Here is an 18,010-nt window from a genome sequence, read left to right as displayed (position 1 = left end):
GCCAACTTCAGTGAACGAGGAAAAAATTGCAATAAGCCCGAGTGGATTTTTGTCCACAGAACGATAAAGAAACGTTAAAAACTATCGTAGGAAACGGTTCGAGACCAGGAAAAAAATTGCAGATTTAAAAACGTAAAAAGATGAGTCGGTTCTCGGCCGGCGAGATCCTTCGATACGCATACCCGTTTTAACTACGTTTACGCGAGCGTTACTTCTGTAGTAACTTACGATAATTCACTCGTTTACGCGAAGGCACTACAAAAGTAACGCTCGCGTAAACGTAGGGAGCCTTCTTCTTCTTATTATTATTGATGGATGGTCGTCGAGCAGGCTGCTCAAACATAGGCCAGGGCGAAGTAGTAAAGTACGCGCGCGGGAGTCGCTTGGATCTTGGATCGTTGTTGCCGTGATACGACGGTCATTTGTTTCGAAGGTGGCTCCGGGGGGCCGGGGGGACTCAGGAGTCGACAAAACACAAACGCAAAACCCGGACGGGACGCGGAACGTTCGAAACGCGCCGTTGACGTTGACGATTCGCGCGCGCGGCGGCGACGGGCGGCCGGCCGCCGTTCGATCCCAGGGCCCCGATTTTTCCTGAATTTTCCCCAGCGATGACCGCCGCGAGGATGTACGAGGACTGCGTGCTGCAGTCGATGCGATTCCCGCAGAAGCTCTGGCGGATAGTGAACGAATGCGAGACCGGGGCGATCCGGTGGGGCGCGAACGGCAACACGATACTGCTCGATTACGATAGATTCCAAGCGGAGTACCTGGACGCGCGCCGGCCGATCTTCAAGACGAGCAACATCACGAGCTTCATCAGGCAGCTGAACCTCTACGGCTTTCGCAAGGTCACCTGCCACGGCCGCGACCCGGTATGCACCTCCTGCAACCCGCACGTGCACGAGTTCTTGCACGAAAACTTCCGCGCCGACCGGATGGACCTGCTGGCCGAGGTGTGCCGGAAGGCCGGCGGCAAGGGCCGGTGCACGCAGCACGAAAAAGAGGCGAAAGGTGCGGAGGAGAACCCGCGACCGGAAGAGAAATCGCGTTCGGAAGAGAATCATCTGTCTCGCTTAAAACTATGCCAGGTATATTCGTTGAATACGAGTTATACGCACAACACCCTTTTTTTCGTGCTGCTGTAGTGTGAGAAAAAAAATTTATACGAAAATTGAATTGATATTAATATTTATTAAAACTAATTGCTTAATATATAATATATGATATTAATTAATTGCTTAATTATCTCAAAATATTTTACGACTTCTTGGCAATAATATGGCAATAATACTTATATTTACGTTATAATTTGAAATTCCCGATAGTTGGCTTTGACTAAAACTTTGGAACAAATTATCCAAGAATATCGACGGGAACACGAGGAGGAAAAAAAACTGATCGCAACAAAAAATAATACTCTAAAACGGATAAGAAACTCTCAAGAAGATACAGGTATAATAAATATTGAAATTGACCTTGATTATCTATACCAGAGTATATTAAATTGTTCAAAAAATTTGCGTTATTTTTCTCATCGATATATGAGCTCTTAAAGAATAATCAATAATCTTCTCATCAGGCTTATACCGATAAAATTTCTAAATCTTTTATCGCTAATAGTACCTAACGCTTAAATTATTGCGACAAATTAGCAAAAGTACATCTATGTTTAATGAAATTAAGAAGAGAGAAATCTCGGTAAATACATAGAGATCAATTGAAATCAATTGCATTTCGTTCCATCAGAATCTGGATATAATTTGAATTTTTAATACATATTATTTTGTATGTCAAAATTTTGCTACGTAAATACAATATACTTTGATATATTTAACAAATATTATTGATTATTAGTGTCAAACTTTCTTTATTGAGGTAAACTTCGTCAAAAATGATTTTGATAATGTCAACGATGTTTATACGCGTCAAATGTTATATGTGATGTTAAATATTTTGTATGATGTTTTAAACGTCTTAAAATATTAATAATTGTGTATGTTTCAGTTCCCGTTTTGTACGAGATTGAATTCAGCAATGTTCCGAATCGGAAACTTACCGTAGAACGGAATATAAAATATTCGCCGTTTGTTCCTATAAAGACAGATACATCGTCCGAACGCAAAACGATCTCTTTACCTTGGCGCGGTGCTACGATGGATAAACGCAGCTCGCACTTGAACGTTCAAAACGCTCAGTGAAATCAGCCTGGAACTGATCTCGATTTTCTTTTAAACAGTATTTGTATTATGATGTAAAATTACAACGATATTATATATCTGTTAAATTATATATATAAATTACGTTTAATTATTTAATATAACGACGATTAGTGTCTACTGACAAATACACGTTGTAATCGTAGGATCTCTCCAGTGTACATATAGGAAAAAATATCGGTGTTAAAAATTAAAAGTTTAAATAAAAGATGTTTATTTTATAATAGAAATGAGGCGAGAAATTTTTTAACGAAAACAAATTTTTAAAATGCAATTTTTATTAATTTATTTTTCAAGGAATTTGTAAAAAAATTAAAATGATAATCAATTTTTACTTGTATCAGGTTCGGACTCCTGATTACTCCTTCGTTTAGCTTGGTCCATTTGATGTCTCTCTAAGAAATTTCTAAATGACACTTCATCTTTCTTTTCTTCAACTTCATTTTCCTCGAAATTGTTTTCCGTTCCGTCTTCGTCTTCGCTCGATTCGTTACATGCGTGCTTCAGATAGATTTCCGAAGTGTCGCGACCATCGTTAACCGTCGTCACGAAAGCTACAGCTTCTCCAATTGTTTTTTTACTAGCCTTTTCTAATTGTTCCTTCTCCGTCTTGTTTCGTTGAGCTTCCCTCTCTATCTTAAGTTTTTCCCAATCTTTTTTGTAACTCCTGTAAAAATAAAACACTTGTATCATAAATTATAAATAAATATACGGGGTGACACGTGACTCTGTGTAAGAGCGGTTCGTTTGTAGTCGACTAGTTTTTTAGATTCAATTTCGGCCCCAGCCCACGTACGTTTTGGTTTTGTAAGAGGATGATTTGAAAATTAAAGGTTGAGCGAAGGAGTATGAAGGAGGTGACACGGTAATAACTCGTTTTAGGAACCCATAATTCAATAAGATATATCGTATAAATGTGATCTACTGTCATTGATATAGCAATTTGTATATATTTTCAAAATATATATGGCAATACACACACTTACGTTTCATATTCCTTTACGGCAGCTTCAGCCAGTTTCAGAAATTCATCAATTCCAGCACCCGTTACTGCGGAAACGCCACAGCATTGCAAATGACTATAAAACTCGTCTAGTGCAAGTGACATGCTGCGCGTAAGATTATTGATATAACCGCTTTCCTTGTCGAGTGCTTCTTGGAAAGCTTCGAAATCGTGCATCCATTCGACTGCGTAACTATGCTCAACAATATCGATCTGAAATACATTAGTGACGCGTCAAGTGATTGTATCTAAATTGTAAAAACATACATGATACAGTTATAAAGAGAATTGATTTACCTTATTCATGACCGCGATAAAAGGCAATTTTGTTTTATAAAGTATAGAGCAAGCGTACAACATGTTGGACATAAATGTAACAGGATTAACACTTCTCACGGTGTCTACCACATACGCAACGATGGTTGGAAACTGAGATGCTAATGCTTCTGTTATAATCGAGCCGCTAGCCGACCATGTGAAAACCTCAATTTGTCCCGGTGTGTCAAAAATTACATAATTGTGCTCTTTACTGGCTTTGTTAACAAGTTCGATAACCTGATGAAACTTTGTGGTAAAAAGATTCAAACTCGTAACTATACCACCATTTGGGCCCAGCTTATATTGTTTCATCGCTTCTTTATAATTTACAGTATCCCTTATATCTGAAAGGAAATATAGCTCCGTTGAAAGCAAATGATAACAATAATAATGTTTATCATAATGTACACTTATATTTCACACCGCATAGTAGGTTACTGTGATTTATCGTTACTCTTATCGCTATTTATATTAATTAAGTTTATTTTACCTATATTAGCAGGATACGGAACTTCTTTACAAGCAGGATCTAAATTAACGACGTATGGCTTTCCTACATTATACAACCTAGAAACAAGTCCAGAGACAAATGAGGTTTTTCCAGCACCAGCCATTCCAAGTACGATGATGCACGGTATCTTTCTTTCCTCCGCAGATTGGTCTTCCATTCTAGATGTGGTGTCCGAAGCGCCACTTGCTGTTTCCGCAGCATCCGAATTACTCTTGAACTCTGCCATTTATAAATCTGTGAATTTTATATTTCACATTACACCTTTGTTACACAAACGAAAAAAAGGGTAATTATTTGGAATACGCGCTGCACCTCGAATATCAATAAACGTATGCTCATTCGACGCGTTTTGACGCGAAACGAAAGAATCTGGCAGAAAAATGCGGCGGTCTGCCCTGCGAAGCAAGATATTTAGCGTTAAAGTTGACGACCAATTTCAAATTTAATTCGTGGGCGTGAAAGCACACGTGTATGCACTACAAAAGTCTGCGGCTGCTTCAAAGAGTACAACCATGATGTAATGAGATCTTATTACATCAATGAGTGCAACACGTGTGTCCATCGTGTAAATGCGACGAGAACACATGCAAGAATCAGGCGAAAATTGGTGAAGATAGCCAGATAGCCCATCAGTTTCTCCGCACAAGCCCCACTCGTGCGGGGGGTGCAGTTTGAAATATAAAAATTCCTGTGATCGGGTGGACTCGAACCCGGTTCCTCGGATGAGTTATACGAGCTGGCTTTCAAACAAGACCACACTGCCACCCAACAGCCTGTATAATTAAAAGTCGGGTCGACAGGAAGGAGTGGAGACCTCTGTCCACCTCTGTCGGGTTAGCTTTAGCTGCGAGAAGCTTCCAAATAAAAACACGTGTGTTCAGAGAGATTTATAGACTTCTATAGCTGATCAATAAATTATTTTACGTTTTTTAGAATTAAAAGTCAGATTAATGAACCTGTGTCTATACCAATCCTGTAAGTTACACGTATATTAATTATTTTTGATGCAGGAAGTGCGGCACGGTGCAGAAAACAAGCTTAACAGCAGCAGGAAATGGAATAAAGTCCCTAAACGCAGTGACATCACTGACATCGCCAGACTACCGACTACCGACTACCGACAGTACCGACCGACCACGCGCGTGACGCCCGGAGCGCGGATATACTGCAAGCACGTGGAAAGTGGAAAGGAGATTTGTGTTTATAAATATATCATTTAGCATTTATGTATTAATAATTTGCTAAAGTAAAGATTTCAGGTAAGAGAAACGAGATCTTTGTCATAATAACGAGATAATGTATAAATTTTTTATTGCTGTTTAAAAATAAAAAAATGAGAGGTTATAAACGTCTTAATCCTCTCTTATTTCTCACCCATGTTCATTTATATTTTACAATCACAATCTACAATATTTTTTCCAGATTACTCGAGTCAGTTGTAAAAGTTCACTTATCGACAAAATGCAGGCGAAGAAAGCAAGACAGAAGTCTCTTAACTCACCAAGAGGAAAGAAAGTCGCCAAGAGAAAGAAAGAAGATTTGAGCAAACTAACCACAGAAGAGTTCTTTGGACAAAATTTCGAAACAGATAGCGATGCATGCGATGATGGTGAAGAGGATAAAAACATAGGTATGATCTTAAAAAAACATTCATACAAATTCCTTTCGTATTTTAAATTATTACCTTGCTTCTTATTGTCTTTTTTTACATAGACGACGAAGATAATGAACAGATGGATAGTGAAAACAGTGAAGATGACGAGCAGATGGATAGTGATAGCAGTGAAGGCGACTTGGATCCTGCGGAGCACAAAAAGTCATTGATGAGATTGAAAGACACCGATCCTGAGTTTTATAAATATCTGAAAGAAAATGACAAAAATCTTCTGGACTTTAGAGTGTCGGACGATGAAGACGATGATAATTCTTCGATAAACGACGATAGACATGTTCCCAATGAAAATTTGGAGGTATATATTCTTTACAAACGTAATTTTAACTTTTTTGTATTTATTTTCAAGCAATATTATTTGCAGGTTGCTAGCGATGAGAGTGATTTTGAGCCAGAAGAGGCTGAAGGCGATTCTAAAAAGAAGATCACTTTACAATTACTGAAAACTTGGCAACAAAACATACAAACGGATAAGTAAGTTATCACTTGTTATTTGTTGAGTCAATAGCAGAATATACGTACAACTGCATTATGCTTTATTTGTAGATCGATAATCACTATTAAGTGTGCTGTAGACGCTTTCCATGCAGCCTTAGATAGCGTCGCAGCATTACCTCATACGACCACGGAATATAAAGTAGATGGAAGTGCAGGTAAGTTTCAACGTCCGTTATTAAGCTACTTGCTGTTTCTTAATTAATTTTATTGAAATTTTATTTAAAAATTTAGCGTTTAATGGTGTAATGCAACTATGCATAATGTATCTGCCTGATGCATTTAAACGCTTTTTAAAGTTGGATCCGGAATCACGGGAAGCACATAAATCTAAAAGATTCGGAAAAATACGAGTAATTTTAAAATTGTACTTGTCTGATTTAATCAAAGTACGTATTTGTTAAATTTTCAATTATCTCGTTCAACTTAAATAATAAACATATAATGTTAGTAAATATTATTTTCACAGTTATTACAAAGTGTAGCATCATCTAGTATTCTTACGGTGCTTTTGAAGCACTTACGACAAATGCTGCCTTACACTCGCTCTTTCTCGTCTTTAACGAAACCATTGTTAAGAATTTTGATAAAACTTTGGTCGACTGCAGAAGAGACTGTTCGGGTTACAGCTTTCTTAAATATATTACATATTGCAACTAAGAAAGAGTCTGTGTTAGAGAAGCTGTTAAAGGTGAGATCCACGTGTTATAGTAAAAGTAATATATGCCGACTGTTTACAATCACGTCTGTGTTATTAAAAATTTCTTTCTTTCTTTCAGACCATGTATGTGAAATATGTTCAGAATACAAAGTTTGTTTCGCCTAATACGTTACCAGGAATCAGTTTTATGAAACATTCTTTGATTGAAATTTATCTGCTTGACCATGATGTTTCGTACAATCATGCTTTTCTATATATCAGGCAATTAGCGATTAATTTAAGAAACGCCATAACATTAAAGAAAAAGGTAATTTTTAAAACAGCAATTGTATCTTTTATAGCATCCAGAGAATTTATAATTTTAATCTTTTTCTTTTCTTTTCCAGGAAAACTTTCAGGCTGTATATAACTGGCAGTATATAAACTCTTTACGCTTTTGGACGGAATTAATAACTAAATCAAAGGATAAGTCGATGTTACGTTCGTTGTTATATCCATTAGTCCAGGTATCAATTTAAAAACAAACAAATAATATAAATAATATAACAGTTTAATAGAAAACTATATTAAATTATTTGTCAACAGATTATTGTTGGAACAATAAAAGTCATTCCAACGGCACAATATTATCCATTACGATTCCACTGTATAGAAATGTTACTAGCCATTTCTAAGGAAACGGGAACATTTATACCTATTTTGCCATTTCTTCTCGAGGTATTATTCTCAATTTTCAAACAACATTTATATTCGTACTTTGTACAATATGTAAATATTGTATGTTAATATTTTTTTTAGATATTGGACACTTACGATTTTAATAAGAGGCATAAAGCAGTTACAATGAAACCTATACCACTTATTTGCATATTGAGGATGTCAAAATCGCAATTGGCGGAGAATGGTTTCAAAGATAGTATTATCGAAACCGTTTATCAATTTATTTTGGAAAATGCAGCGAACGAAAGTCATAAAATATATTTCCCAGATGTGTACATACCTTGTATAGTACAGGTACTTGAAAAAAAAATTAAAATGGAAACTGTTTTGAGAGAGAAGAATATAATTTTTATTACATATATTATAATTATTAAATTAACGTGTGTTTCATCTTGCAGTTAAAGGCGTTTCTGAAGAAATGTCACGTGGCAGCTTACTGCAAGAAGATAAAACAGCTTTTAAATATGATTGAGGAAAATAGAAAATACATTGAAACTGAGCGTACTAAAATAACGGTAGATCTGAAGAACACGGCAGAGATTACAAATTGGGAAAACAGAATGAAGACGGACGGTACAGAAATAGCCAAAGTCTATGCTTCCTGGATTAAGATTCACAAATCACAGGTGCTTAAGCTTCTTACAAAGAACGAAGAAGAAATCAATGTACCGGTGAGGTTACCCAAGAAACAGAAATTAGATGAGCGAGATGCAGAAGATAGCGAAGAAGAGAGCGAGCTTGAATTTCGATTAAAGGGAACGGAATCCGAAACAGAAAGGAAAAAGTCATTGAATAAGGCGAAAAAGCGCAAGAAAAGCAAAGAGAGAAAGACAACCAACAATATCGAAGATGAAATTTTGCCAAGAGAAGACACAGATATTGTACAAGATATAAATAGTGATGATTGGAGCTAAAATGTGTAAGATAAAAAATTAATGACCATACAAGATGAATAATACATGTATTTTATGTTCTGAAATGTATTTCAATAAATCTTCTATTATCCTTATATTCCATTACTAATTATTTTTACTTATAATTAATTTCTAATTATAATATGTACTTTGAGAGTTATATATATATATATATATAGTAATTATATTGATTTGATAATAAAACATGTTCAATAAAACATGTTCGCGCCACCGTCGGGATATAACATTTTTCTTTCGTGTCACACTTGGGGTACGAATTTTTATTTGGGGTATGAAATATTTTTTTCTCCGTCATTGGGATATGAAAAAATTTTTTTCCTCATTAGGATTTGATATTTTATTGTTCTGTCATTGTGGTATGAAATTATTTTCGCGCCATTGTTTGAAGTTTTTTTTGCACCTTTGCCGACGTGATAGATTTTTTCACAGCGACGCAGCACGCAGCGCCAGCGCGGCCAGCCGCCAGCGTGATCATTTTTTGATAGGTTAGGTTTATGTATTTATGGTTGCTACAGATACAATTACAAACCTTTTATTACTTTCGTTTACTTTCTAATTTATTATACATTGTCGCAGATTCTTGATAAATAATCCGAATTCAATTCAGATGTAATGCAAGTCTGAGTTCAGTACTAATTTGCATTTTATTCGGCAAATTATACAAGGCATTGTTTTGCAGGTTAACATGGCAGGAATCAAGTTTTGAAGTCTATGAAGTATAAAAGAACAATCTTAAGGGTTGACGACCTAGTATTGAACGCATCCATAACACAATTCGCTTGAGATTTACACATTCGTGATATTGTAGAGAAATTATACAAAATGACATCCATTATAAAGCTTCACGCTGTCTCCGGAGCGATGAATGAATCCCCACCTTGCTACATATTGCAAGTGGACGAACTGAGGATATTATTAGATTGTGGATGGGATGAAAATTTTGACCAGGACTTCATAAAAGAATTAAAGAGGTATCATCGCTTATGAAGTAACTGTTATTGTAACAAGTTATGCTTCAATCTTCATATATTTACTTCTTTTATGGCTCACGTTTTTTCAGACATGTGCATCAGATAGATGCGGTATTGCTTTCATATCCAGATCCATTGCATTTAGGTGCATTACCGTATCTGGTAGGTAAATGTGGCTTGAATTGTCCCATATACGCTACCATACCTGTCTACAAAATGGGCCAAATGTTTATGTACGATATATATCAGGTATATTCCTTCAATATAAAAAAGTATTAATTTTAAATCGATACTGGTATTTAACCGGTTACATTGGTTTCAGTCCCGACATAACATGGAAGACTTTGATCTATTTACTCTAGACGACGTTGATGCCGCATTTGATAAAATTGTTCAGCTAAAATACAACCAAAGTATATCGATGAAAGGTAAAGGCTATGGTGTTACATTGACGCCTTTGCCGGCAGGACACATGATTGGTGGGACAATTTGGAAGATCGTGAAAGTTGGAGAAGAGGATATAATATATGCCGTAGATTTTAATCACAAAAAGGAGCGCCACTTGAACGGTTGTGAATTGGAAAGATTGCAAAGGCCGTCACTATTGATAACAGATGCATTCAATGCAACGTATCAACAAGCCAGACGAAGAACAAGGGATGAGAAGTTGATGAGTAAATTTCGTATTCTTTGTCAAAATCATAAATTAAAATAGATAAAAATGGAAGGCACACCTTTTTAATATATATTTTTTATTTGTCATTTTTGTGGTTTAGCTAATATCTTGCAAACGTTGCGAGGCGGTGGAAATGTGTTGGTCAGTGTAGACACGGCCGGTCGTGTACTGGAGCTGGCACACATGTTGGATCAGCTGTGGCGTAATAAGGAATCCGGATTACTTGCCTATTCATTAGCTCTTCTTAATAACGTGAGCTACAATGTTGTAGAATTCGCAAAATCGCAAATCGAATGGATGAGTGATAAATTAATGAGGAGCTTTGAAGGCGCACGCAACAATCCATTTCAATTTAAACATTTGCAACTTTGTCACAGTATGGCTGAATTGAATCAAGTCGCAAGTCCAAAGGTAAGTAAAAAGATTAAATATATCTGTAGTCCTCTCAGATCATTTAATTCGAAGATTAATTTCAAATTGTTATTTAGGTGGTTCTTGCAAGCACTCCCGATATGGAATGCGGATTTTCCCGAGAATTATTTCTTCAATGGTGTTCTAATCCACAAAACAGTATTATATTAACGAGTAGGACGTCTCCTGGTACACTTGCCAGAGACTTGGTAGAGAAAGGAGGTAATCGAAACATTACGTTAGAAGTGAGGAGACGAGTGAAACTCGAAGGTATTGAACTGGAAGAATATCAGAAAAGAGAAAAGCTGAAGCAGGAGCAGATGAAACAGGAGCAGATGTAATATATATCCATCTATCATTAAATTATAATTTATGTTTTACTAATTATGCTCGTAATGCGTCTTATTAGGGAAACTGCAGACGTGAGTTCCGAGTCGGAAGACGAAATAGAAGTTGGTACTGGCAGAGGAAAGCACGATTTGCTGGTGAAGCAAGAAACTAAGCCTGGCTTTTTTAAACAAAGTAAGAAGCAACATCCTATGTTTCCATTTGTGGAGGAAAAGATTAAAATAGACGAATACGGAGAAATCATAAAGTAAGGATATTTATATATCTCACAAAGTACATCTCAACAAAACAAGAACATATAATGAAAGCCTAGTTCTAACAAAGAAAATATACATTTAATCTTTTTTGAGAATCTGTATATCTCTATGCGAAACGTTAAAGAAATATTAATAGAAATACGCTAAAACAATTATTTACACTTACTTATATTTTAACAGTAATTGATAACTCGAAGCTTGTTTATCCGTTTATTTTTATGAATATGTACTTTACTACGTGTATATGTAAGTATAAATTTGTATTCTTTACTATTTATTATTGCAGACCGGAAGATTATAAAATAGCAGAGGCTGTACCCGAAGTGGAAGATAATAAGGAAAACGTAGAAATGAAGCAGGAGGAAGCTAATTATCATCCAGAAGTAGCTATGGATATTCCGACGAAATGTGTACAAGTTTCGCGCACGATGACTGTTAACGCGGCGGTAACATATATAGATTTCGAAGGTAGATCCGACGGCGAATCCCTACAGAAAATTTTGGCGCAGCTAAGGCCGAGAAGAGTCGTCTTGGTCAGAGGTTCGCTTAAAGATACAGAAATACTAGCGCAGCAAGCGCAAAGTACCGGTGCAAGAGTATTTATTCCGGGCAGAGGAGAGACGCTCGACGCTACGACGGAAACGCATATTTATCAGGTAATTCTTAATTATTGTTTTTACTAACATTAAATAATAAAATTTTTTTCTTTTTATTTATTTCTTTTTTTATTTATATATTAATTAAGAAATCAGTGTAAAATCTATTTTTTTTTTCATTGTAGGTACGTTTGACCGACGCTCTAGTGAGCGGATTGAATTTCTCGAAGGGTAAAGGCGACTCCGAAGTGGCATGGATAGATGCGATGATAACGGCGCGTGACCAGGTTTGTCGAGACGCTATTGCCGATACTGAATCCGAGAACGCGATTGATGAAAGTGACAAAATACTGACTTTGGAACCACTGCCGTTAAATGAGGTGAGGTACAGATGGTACAGATTGCAAGTAAAAACTACATAAGAGAACGTGCAATTCAATTTACATCTTAAATGATATATTTCAGGTTCCCGGTCATCAAACGACGTTCATAAACGAATTGAAACTATCCGACTTTAAACAGGTTTTGAACAAAAGTAACATTCCATCGGAATTTAGTGGAGGAGTACTATGGTGTTGCAATAATACTATAGCCGTTAGAAGGGTTTGTTTTATTTGTGATATATCAGAAAAAAAAAAGATTTTATTTACCCTGCCAGTATATATTTTGTACTTTTATTCTTTAAAATTTTTTTCGCCTTTTATTTTAAATACAATGAAATGTAAAAAGTGCCAGTTTATGTAGCCAAACAAGTAATTGTTATGTTTATTTTTAGCACGAAGCTGGGAAGGTAATATTGGAAGGCTGCATTTCCGAGGATTACTACAAAGTGCGGGAGCTATTATACGAGCAATATGCAATTGTATAGATTGTGCATAGTATACAAGTACATATAAGGAGACTGCATTTGTAATATATAATAATTATAAGAGTTTTCGTTATTTTATTAATTTTCCTCTATCGCTTTTTTGCACTTTGTAAACCAAATTTATTATATAATTTTTTGAAGTCGACACCTCTGCGGGAAAAGTTCTCGGGACTCTAAAAACTATTCGACAGCCAATCAGCGCGAGAAATGCGCATGAATTATTAACCTTAGCAGAGAGAAGCCATCCCGGGCTTTTTCGTGGAACGGGACCGACGGGACCGTCGAAAGCTCCTGTACCATCATCTATATATTATATATATACATATACATTTGCAGATGTAGCACGGACGCGCACCACCAAAATGATGTTTTATCGGCAGTGTCGGAAAGTGAACGTGGCTACGTAGTGCCAATTTTGAAAATGTATGTACGGGCGGTAGCTTTCTGACACATAAAAAAAAAAGGTTTCTCTCTGGTTGTGCGTATTGCAGTTAGGTTAATCGTTAAAAAATAAATTATAGGAATTTGTCTTAAGTATCATAATAATCTCAGTATCTCAAATAATCTTGACTTATGTTTATATCGAAGATCGAAACATTTGGCGTTGAATCAAATTGGGCAATTGATTATGAGCTTTCATTAAGGTTATGAGAGGTTTGTTTGGCGAGAAATAACACGTACTTGCAGCTATAAATGATGAGATACAAACAGAGGGTAAAGTAATATTCGTAACTGTACGCATTGTAGCAATCTTTATGAGTATTGCTGGGTTAAGTAACGTTTATTTTTATTTTTATTTTTTCAGAACGTTCGAGAATTATGAAGCGTATTGTACGTAAGGAATTTATCTTAGAGACTACGTTATATGAAGATAATCATCGACAATATGAGAAAATATTATCAAGCTGCTTTAGCTGTTACAGCGGTAGTGAGTCTCGTATCTCTGCTGGTCTATAGACACGAATATAACAAGCTCAGGTATGTCTTAGAGGTATTTAATTACTTTGGGAAGCCTGGGCCACGAAGAGCGGATGCGAATTGTACGAACTTCAGTACAAGCTTCACCGTATTCAACGCAAAATTTGACGAACCGATTCCCTCTTGGCAACACCTGGAAGATGATCTGTACGTATATTCCGCGTACGGCATCAACGACAAAGAAATACGAGCGGTTGGGCTTGGAACTGTAAACAGCGTCTCAAATATGCAATGTCTCGTCTTCTTCGAAAATGAGAATAAACCTATATTGGGGAGTTTCAAATTTATTCCCATTGGTAACGCGGTAGTCTCAAGTCTGGGAGAAAATTCACGATACGGAGGATATCATTTTGTTTGTGCGTACACCAGCGACGAGACTCCCACTGGAATAACATTTGTCACAAAGTCAAACAAGTATCTGAATTATGCGCCTATTTTTCCCATAAAAATCCAACCACGGAGCTTGAGCCACAGCAGGATAGGAATGTGCGTGACTCAATCGTCGACGAAGCCAACAAAGTCAATAGACATGATAGGCTTTATCAGCTTCCACGCGCTGATCGGAATGGATAATTTCATCGTATATGATTCCGGAATCTCAAGCGAATTTAACAGCAGACTAAAAGAAATGGCGAATGATCCGACTTCTTTTTGGAAATTTACGTACACCGTTATACCGTGGAATTTCCCTTTCATGGAGATTGATCAAAATGTGATAAGAGAAATCATCGAGACAGATTGTTTATATCGTACATATAATAATGCCGCTTACGCCGTTACTCTCTCCTGGAATGAGTATGTAAATTTAAAGTACCATCACGCAACGATTGATCTGTTGGCGGATTTCAAGCAGACCAAATTCAGAGCCGATCGCTACAAGCTGAAAATTATGACTTTTTGCACGCAACAAGCTGACAATAAACCATATGCCAATTCTACACTGACGATATTGAAGAAGACGAAAACCAACATGAATATTCTGGAGGATCGTTCTGTTTATATACACAAGCCACACGTAACATTACAGAATTCCCGCGTGTATGTCAAAGAAATGGGAAATGATTTGATCGCCGTGAATCAATATAAGTATTGTAATAATTATAAAGAGAAACGAGAAGTGGAAGATCTCACAATTTTGAGATTTGCCCAAGATATACAAAACTCGTCGATTCTTAGGAAATATCTTGGACTTTACAATATGCTTGACGCAAATATAAAGTGATATTAGAGTTTTGCGTGACTAATCAAATTAGTCAATATTCGCACAAGCTTGGATAATGCTCCATTTGCATACCATTTTATTCATATATATATATATATATATATATATATTTCATAATTATACGCAGTCTTTCATACTAGGTGCCTTAATCGTCACGTCATATACTACGTTTACGCGAGCGTTACTTTCGCAGTAACTTACGATACGTCCTTCGCGTAAACGGGATTTTGTAGTAACTTGCGATAATTTACTCCGCGTAAACGTATGATATATCGTAAGTTACTACAGAAGTAACGCTTGTGCGTAAACGTAGTAATAGTTGTATACAACTAGTCATGACACGATCAGCTATTTTAATATTTCGTATACATCTCGAATTTTGAACTTAAGCAATAATAAAGCATTCTTACTTGTTACTTCCAACTGTTTCACATCTCTATTTCTTATGCCGTGATATACAATAGTAATGAGAATAATAAAAGTGTGTTAACATACACGGCAATTTTATTATAGGTATTATAAAAAATTTTAAACCAATGCTTATAATGAAAAATAAATTGAAAGCATTGCGTATCTAGTTTTTAGACTTTTGTAGTAATTTGAAACAATGTTGAACTTGAAATTAATATGCAATTATAGGAAATAGGTAACGTTACAGTAAAAGAAAAAAACGTAGTAAGAAAAAAAGGTGCTATATTCCTAATAAAAATACATAGAAATTTTATTTTCAAGCGATTTAACATATATTTGGTGTCTAATCGTTACATCATTCAATCTAGGAATTTAGAAAAAGTTTACTTCAGTCGTTGCATTATAGCCGAATTTTGTAAACCAGCCTCTTCGATCGTTTTATCTTCCGCAAGTTCCTTCGTTGGATACACAGTTAACAAACTGAAATCCCTTAGAGCGTACTGAGGTCTCATACTGACATTGTACGTTAAGAAAAATTTGTCTCTCTGAATCTTTCTCCGAGTCGGCTCTAACTTGGAAAAAAATATAAGCGTTGAATCAATGAAGCATTGGATCAAAGGATACGTTATTACATATCGCCTAAGATCAGCGACTGTATGCGACAGGTTGAATTGAGCCTTCACGACACTGCCGTCCGCAAGACGGATCTGTAACGTTGTGGTCGGCTTTGAGGCATCTAGCTCCAGATCCTTTTTCGCTTGCGCCTCATTGGCGGCTTGATCGGCAGGATCTGTTGCAACCGTCATGCCAACGGTAGCTGGCGATGGACTGAAATATTTGTTGCGTTACAGGAATAAAATTTTACAAATACAGAAATCGAATCCGAGATCAATTGTAGAATCATATTCCTAAAAAATAGAGCGAGACGAAGATCCAACGGTACCTTCCCAGCATGTGCCCCTTTCCCGAGAAGGCTTTCACCTTGGTTTTCGATGGAACATAAGTCTCGTGACGATGATCCTCCATATCGAGCCGCACTTCCGCACCCTGTACCTGTTGACGAATCTCCGCCGGGATCTCGCCTCGCTTGATGGCATCGAGAAAGTCTCTGTTCTCGACGTCGTCGTACGATCGTATCTCACTGTCGTTTATTGTAAACCCATCCTTCCACAATTTCAGTACAATAAGACCGTTCGAGGATTGTTGATCCGCGTTCGCTCCCATCACCGCTATTGTCACATACCGAACGCGATATAAACGTCAGTTTGTCAATTTCTCGCAAAAAAGAAAACAATTTAAAAACGCTTGAGAGAGTCTCTACCTTCGCTATCCGAGCTAGTCTGGCCTAATTTATATCCCGTGCCTCTGAACGTGTTCGGCCTCTGTTGGCCGCCTATCTTGGGCGGATCCGCGGCGAGGGATTGCTCCTGACACGTCTTGAACATGTCGCCGATAATATCCTTCTTCTTCTTTCCCGGTCCCAGTACCTGTTGACCGCTGTGCTCGGAACCGCCGGCGTAAAACGCCTGTCCCTCCTCCTCGTCGGAACTGCTGTCGGCATTCTGTAGATCGTTCAACGTCCCGAATCTGGGCTTCGGTTTGGCGCCCTTCGACTCCGTCGAGTCCGACTTTGCCTGCTTGTTCGACATCGCGCCCGCGTTATCCTCCGATCCCTCCGCTTGCCGTATGTCGAGGCTCTCGGTCACCAGTTCGGCCGGCTCATCGTTCTCGAAGAAGCTGGTGAGGGCGACCTAGAAAGGGATAATACGTGCCAACGCGTGTGATAAGACCGTCGAAATTTCTCTCCTCGACAATCCTGTTACGGCTCGAGGAAACCTTACAACAGCGTACGACGGCTCGAGCTTCGAGACAAACTTTGGTGTAATCTTTAAATCCCGCCGGGGTTAAATGGTTCGCCGTTCGTCGAACGGAATTATATCGCGGAGTTCAGGAGCTGTCGCGAGAGCTCCTAGATTCGCCGGAAAAGGCGAACGCGTCGGGGGGGGGGGGTGAAGAAGAAGCGCGGCCGAGAAGAGAGTCGCCGAGGAATTAACGACGAGCGACGAGCCCGTTCGCGACGGGCGTGCGCGACAACAGGTTATAAAACTGATGGTGCCGAGACGCGTATCGAGACACGCGTTTTTCGTCGCGTACGAGGCGAGGGAGCTGGGAACCTCGGTCTCCTGGGGTGGGCGCGTTTCGTAAAAATGTGCTGTCTCACCTCGAGCTGCCATGCGGATGACTCAAGGTAAAATAGCGCTCTCTCGGCGTCAACACCAGTTACGTCCGCGAATTGCGAGACCAACTCGTCGTGGCTCGCCATTCTCTGCAAATGTTAAAAAAACTCACGATGTCCGTCCACCGCTTTTCTCTCTTTCTCTTTCTCTCTCTTTCTCTCTCTCTCTCTCTCTTTCTTTCTGCCTTACGACCCCGGTCGCGAAGCCACGAATCCACCCTGCGTGGTGGCCGATTCCGCAAAGCTAACGCACAACGCACCTCCACACGTCAATTCTCTCCGGGCTGTCCCGCCTGTCATTCCCCTCGGCCTCGGCGGTCCGCACTCCGCACCGCTACGCACGGAATCGAACCGGATGGGAATATGTTCTGGAGGAAGTCCGTTCGAACGGACCGCACGCAGAGCGTTCCCGCGCACGTTTTGGGAACGCATTGTTAAATTCATTTATATATATATAAGTGGATTGAATAAATTCAATAAACTTGTGTAAAATTAAATTAAT

At 38.0% G+C, this 18,010-nt stretch overlaps 6 protein-coding genes across 11 annotated transcripts; 4 read left to right on the top strand and 2 right to left on the bottom strand.

The window, feature by feature from the left end:
* The first annotated feature begins 28 nt into the window (after positions 1–28).
* LOC143900270 (uncharacterized) lies at positions 29–2,245 on the top strand. Its single transcript, XM_077411414.1, has 3 exons — positions 29–1,091; positions 1,329–1,455; positions 2,008–2,245. Exons 1-3 carry the CDS (start codon positions 612–614, stop codon positions 2,199–2,201), a joined length of 801 nt encoding a protein of 266 aa, XP_077267540.1. The 5' UTR covers positions 29–611; the 3' UTR covers positions 2,202–2,245.
* LOC143900260 (GPN-loop GTPase 1) lies at positions 1,175–4,985 on the bottom strand. Of its 2 annotated transcripts, none has more exons than XM_077411391.1 (6): positions 4,587–4,985; positions 4,364–4,446; positions 4,031–4,285; positions 3,520–3,884; positions 3,206–3,435; positions 1,175–2,886 (listed from the first exon to the last, which is right to left on the bottom strand). In XM_077411391.1, exons 3-6 carry the CDS (start codon positions 4,275–4,277, stop codon positions 2,544–2,546), a joined length of 1,185 nt encoding a protein of 394 aa, XP_077267517.1. In that variant the 5' UTR covers positions 4,278–4,285; positions 4,364–4,446; positions 4,587–4,985; the 3' UTR covers positions 1,175–2,543. The 2 variants fall into 2 exon arrangements, with proteins under 2 accessions (XP_077267517.1, XP_077267518.1); XM_077411392.1 differs by having other exon boundaries at positions 4,364–4,411; positions 4,672–4,985.
* An 88-nt stretch (positions 4,986–5,073) lies between these two features.
* Positions 5,074–8,610, top strand: Noc2 (Nucleolar complex protein 2). Its single transcript, XM_077411343.1, has 12 exons — positions 5,074–5,310; positions 5,474–5,681; positions 5,765–6,021; positions 6,088–6,197; positions 6,270–6,376; positions 6,453–6,607; positions 6,688–6,909; positions 6,998–7,186; positions 7,266–7,385; positions 7,465–7,596; positions 7,678–7,893; positions 7,998–8,610. Exons 2-12 carry the CDS (start codon positions 5,513–5,515, stop codon positions 8,511–8,513), a joined length of 2,193 nt encoding a protein of 730 aa, XP_077267469.1. The 5' UTR covers positions 5,074–5,310; positions 5,474–5,512; the 3' UTR covers positions 8,514–8,610.
* Positions 8,611–8,827: 217 nt separating this feature from the next.
* Cpsf2 (cleavage and polyadenylation specificity factor subunit 2) lies at positions 8,828–12,724 on the top strand. Of its 2 annotated transcripts, none has more exons than XM_077411342.1 (11): positions 8,828–9,019; positions 9,214–9,505; positions 9,595–9,754; positions 9,828–10,179; positions 10,282–10,592; positions 10,670–10,929; positions 11,002–11,187; positions 11,484–11,853; positions 11,979–12,173; positions 12,259–12,396; positions 12,569–12,724. In XM_077411342.1, exons 2-11 carry the CDS (start codon positions 9,357–9,359, stop codon positions 12,659–12,661), a joined length of 2,214 nt encoding a protein of 737 aa, XP_077267468.1. In that variant the 5' UTR covers positions 8,828–9,019; positions 9,214–9,356; the 3' UTR covers positions 12,662–12,724. The 2 variants fall into 2 exon arrangements, with proteins under 2 accessions (XP_077267468.1, XP_077267467.1); XM_077411341.1 differs by having other exon boundaries at positions 9,008–9,143.
* Positions 12,725–13,097: 373 nt separating this feature from the next.
* LOC143900258 (uncharacterized) lies at positions 13,098–15,277 on the top strand. 2 transcript variants are annotated; one of them, XM_077411388.1, is made up of 2 exons: positions 13,098–13,395; positions 13,467–15,277. In XM_077411388.1, the coding sequence occupies exon 2, from the start codon at positions 13,527–13,529 to the stop codon at positions 14,859–14,861; it is 1,335 nt and encodes a 444-aa protein (XP_077267514.1). In that variant the 5' UTR covers positions 13,098–13,395; positions 13,467–13,526; the 3' UTR covers positions 14,862–15,277. The 2 variants fall into 2 exon arrangements, with proteins under 2 accessions (XP_077267514.1, XP_077267513.1); XM_077411387.1 differs by having other exon boundaries at positions 13,099–13,375.
* A 257-nt stretch (positions 15,278–15,534) lies between these two features.
* On the bottom strand, positions 15,535–17,883 carry LOC143900263 (NSFL1 cofactor p47). 3 transcript variants are annotated; one of them, XM_077411394.1, is made up of 6 exons: positions 17,769–17,880; positions 17,494–17,598; positions 16,594–17,023; positions 16,216–16,501; positions 15,897–16,100; positions 15,535–15,785 (listed from the first exon to the last, which is right to left on the bottom strand). In XM_077411394.1, the coding sequence occupies exons 2-6, from the start codon at positions 17,593–17,595 to the stop codon at positions 15,656–15,658; spliced, it is 1,152 nt and encodes a 383-aa protein (XP_077267520.1). In that variant the 5' UTR covers positions 17,596–17,598; positions 17,769–17,880; the 3' UTR covers positions 15,535–15,655. The 3 variants fall into 3 exon arrangements, with proteins under 3 accessions (XP_077267520.1, XP_077267521.1, XP_077267522.1); XM_077411395.1 differs by lacking the exon at positions 17,769–17,880 and adding an exon at positions 17,699–17,717; XM_077411396.1 differs by lacking the exon at positions 17,494–17,598 and having other exon boundaries at positions 17,769–17,883.
* Between the last annotated feature and the right edge of the window lie 127 nt (positions 17,884–18,010).

Source organism: Temnothorax americanus, unplaced genomic scaffold (assembly GCF_048541705.1).
Source record: "Temnothorax americanus isolate GAGA-0224 unplaced genomic scaffold, ASM4854170v1 Scaffold3, whole genome shotgun sequence".
NCBI lineage: Eukaryota > Metazoa > Arthropoda > Insecta > Hymenoptera > Formicidae > Temnothorax > Temnothorax americanus.
This window is presented reverse-complemented; position numbering and strand designations above follow the sequence as displayed.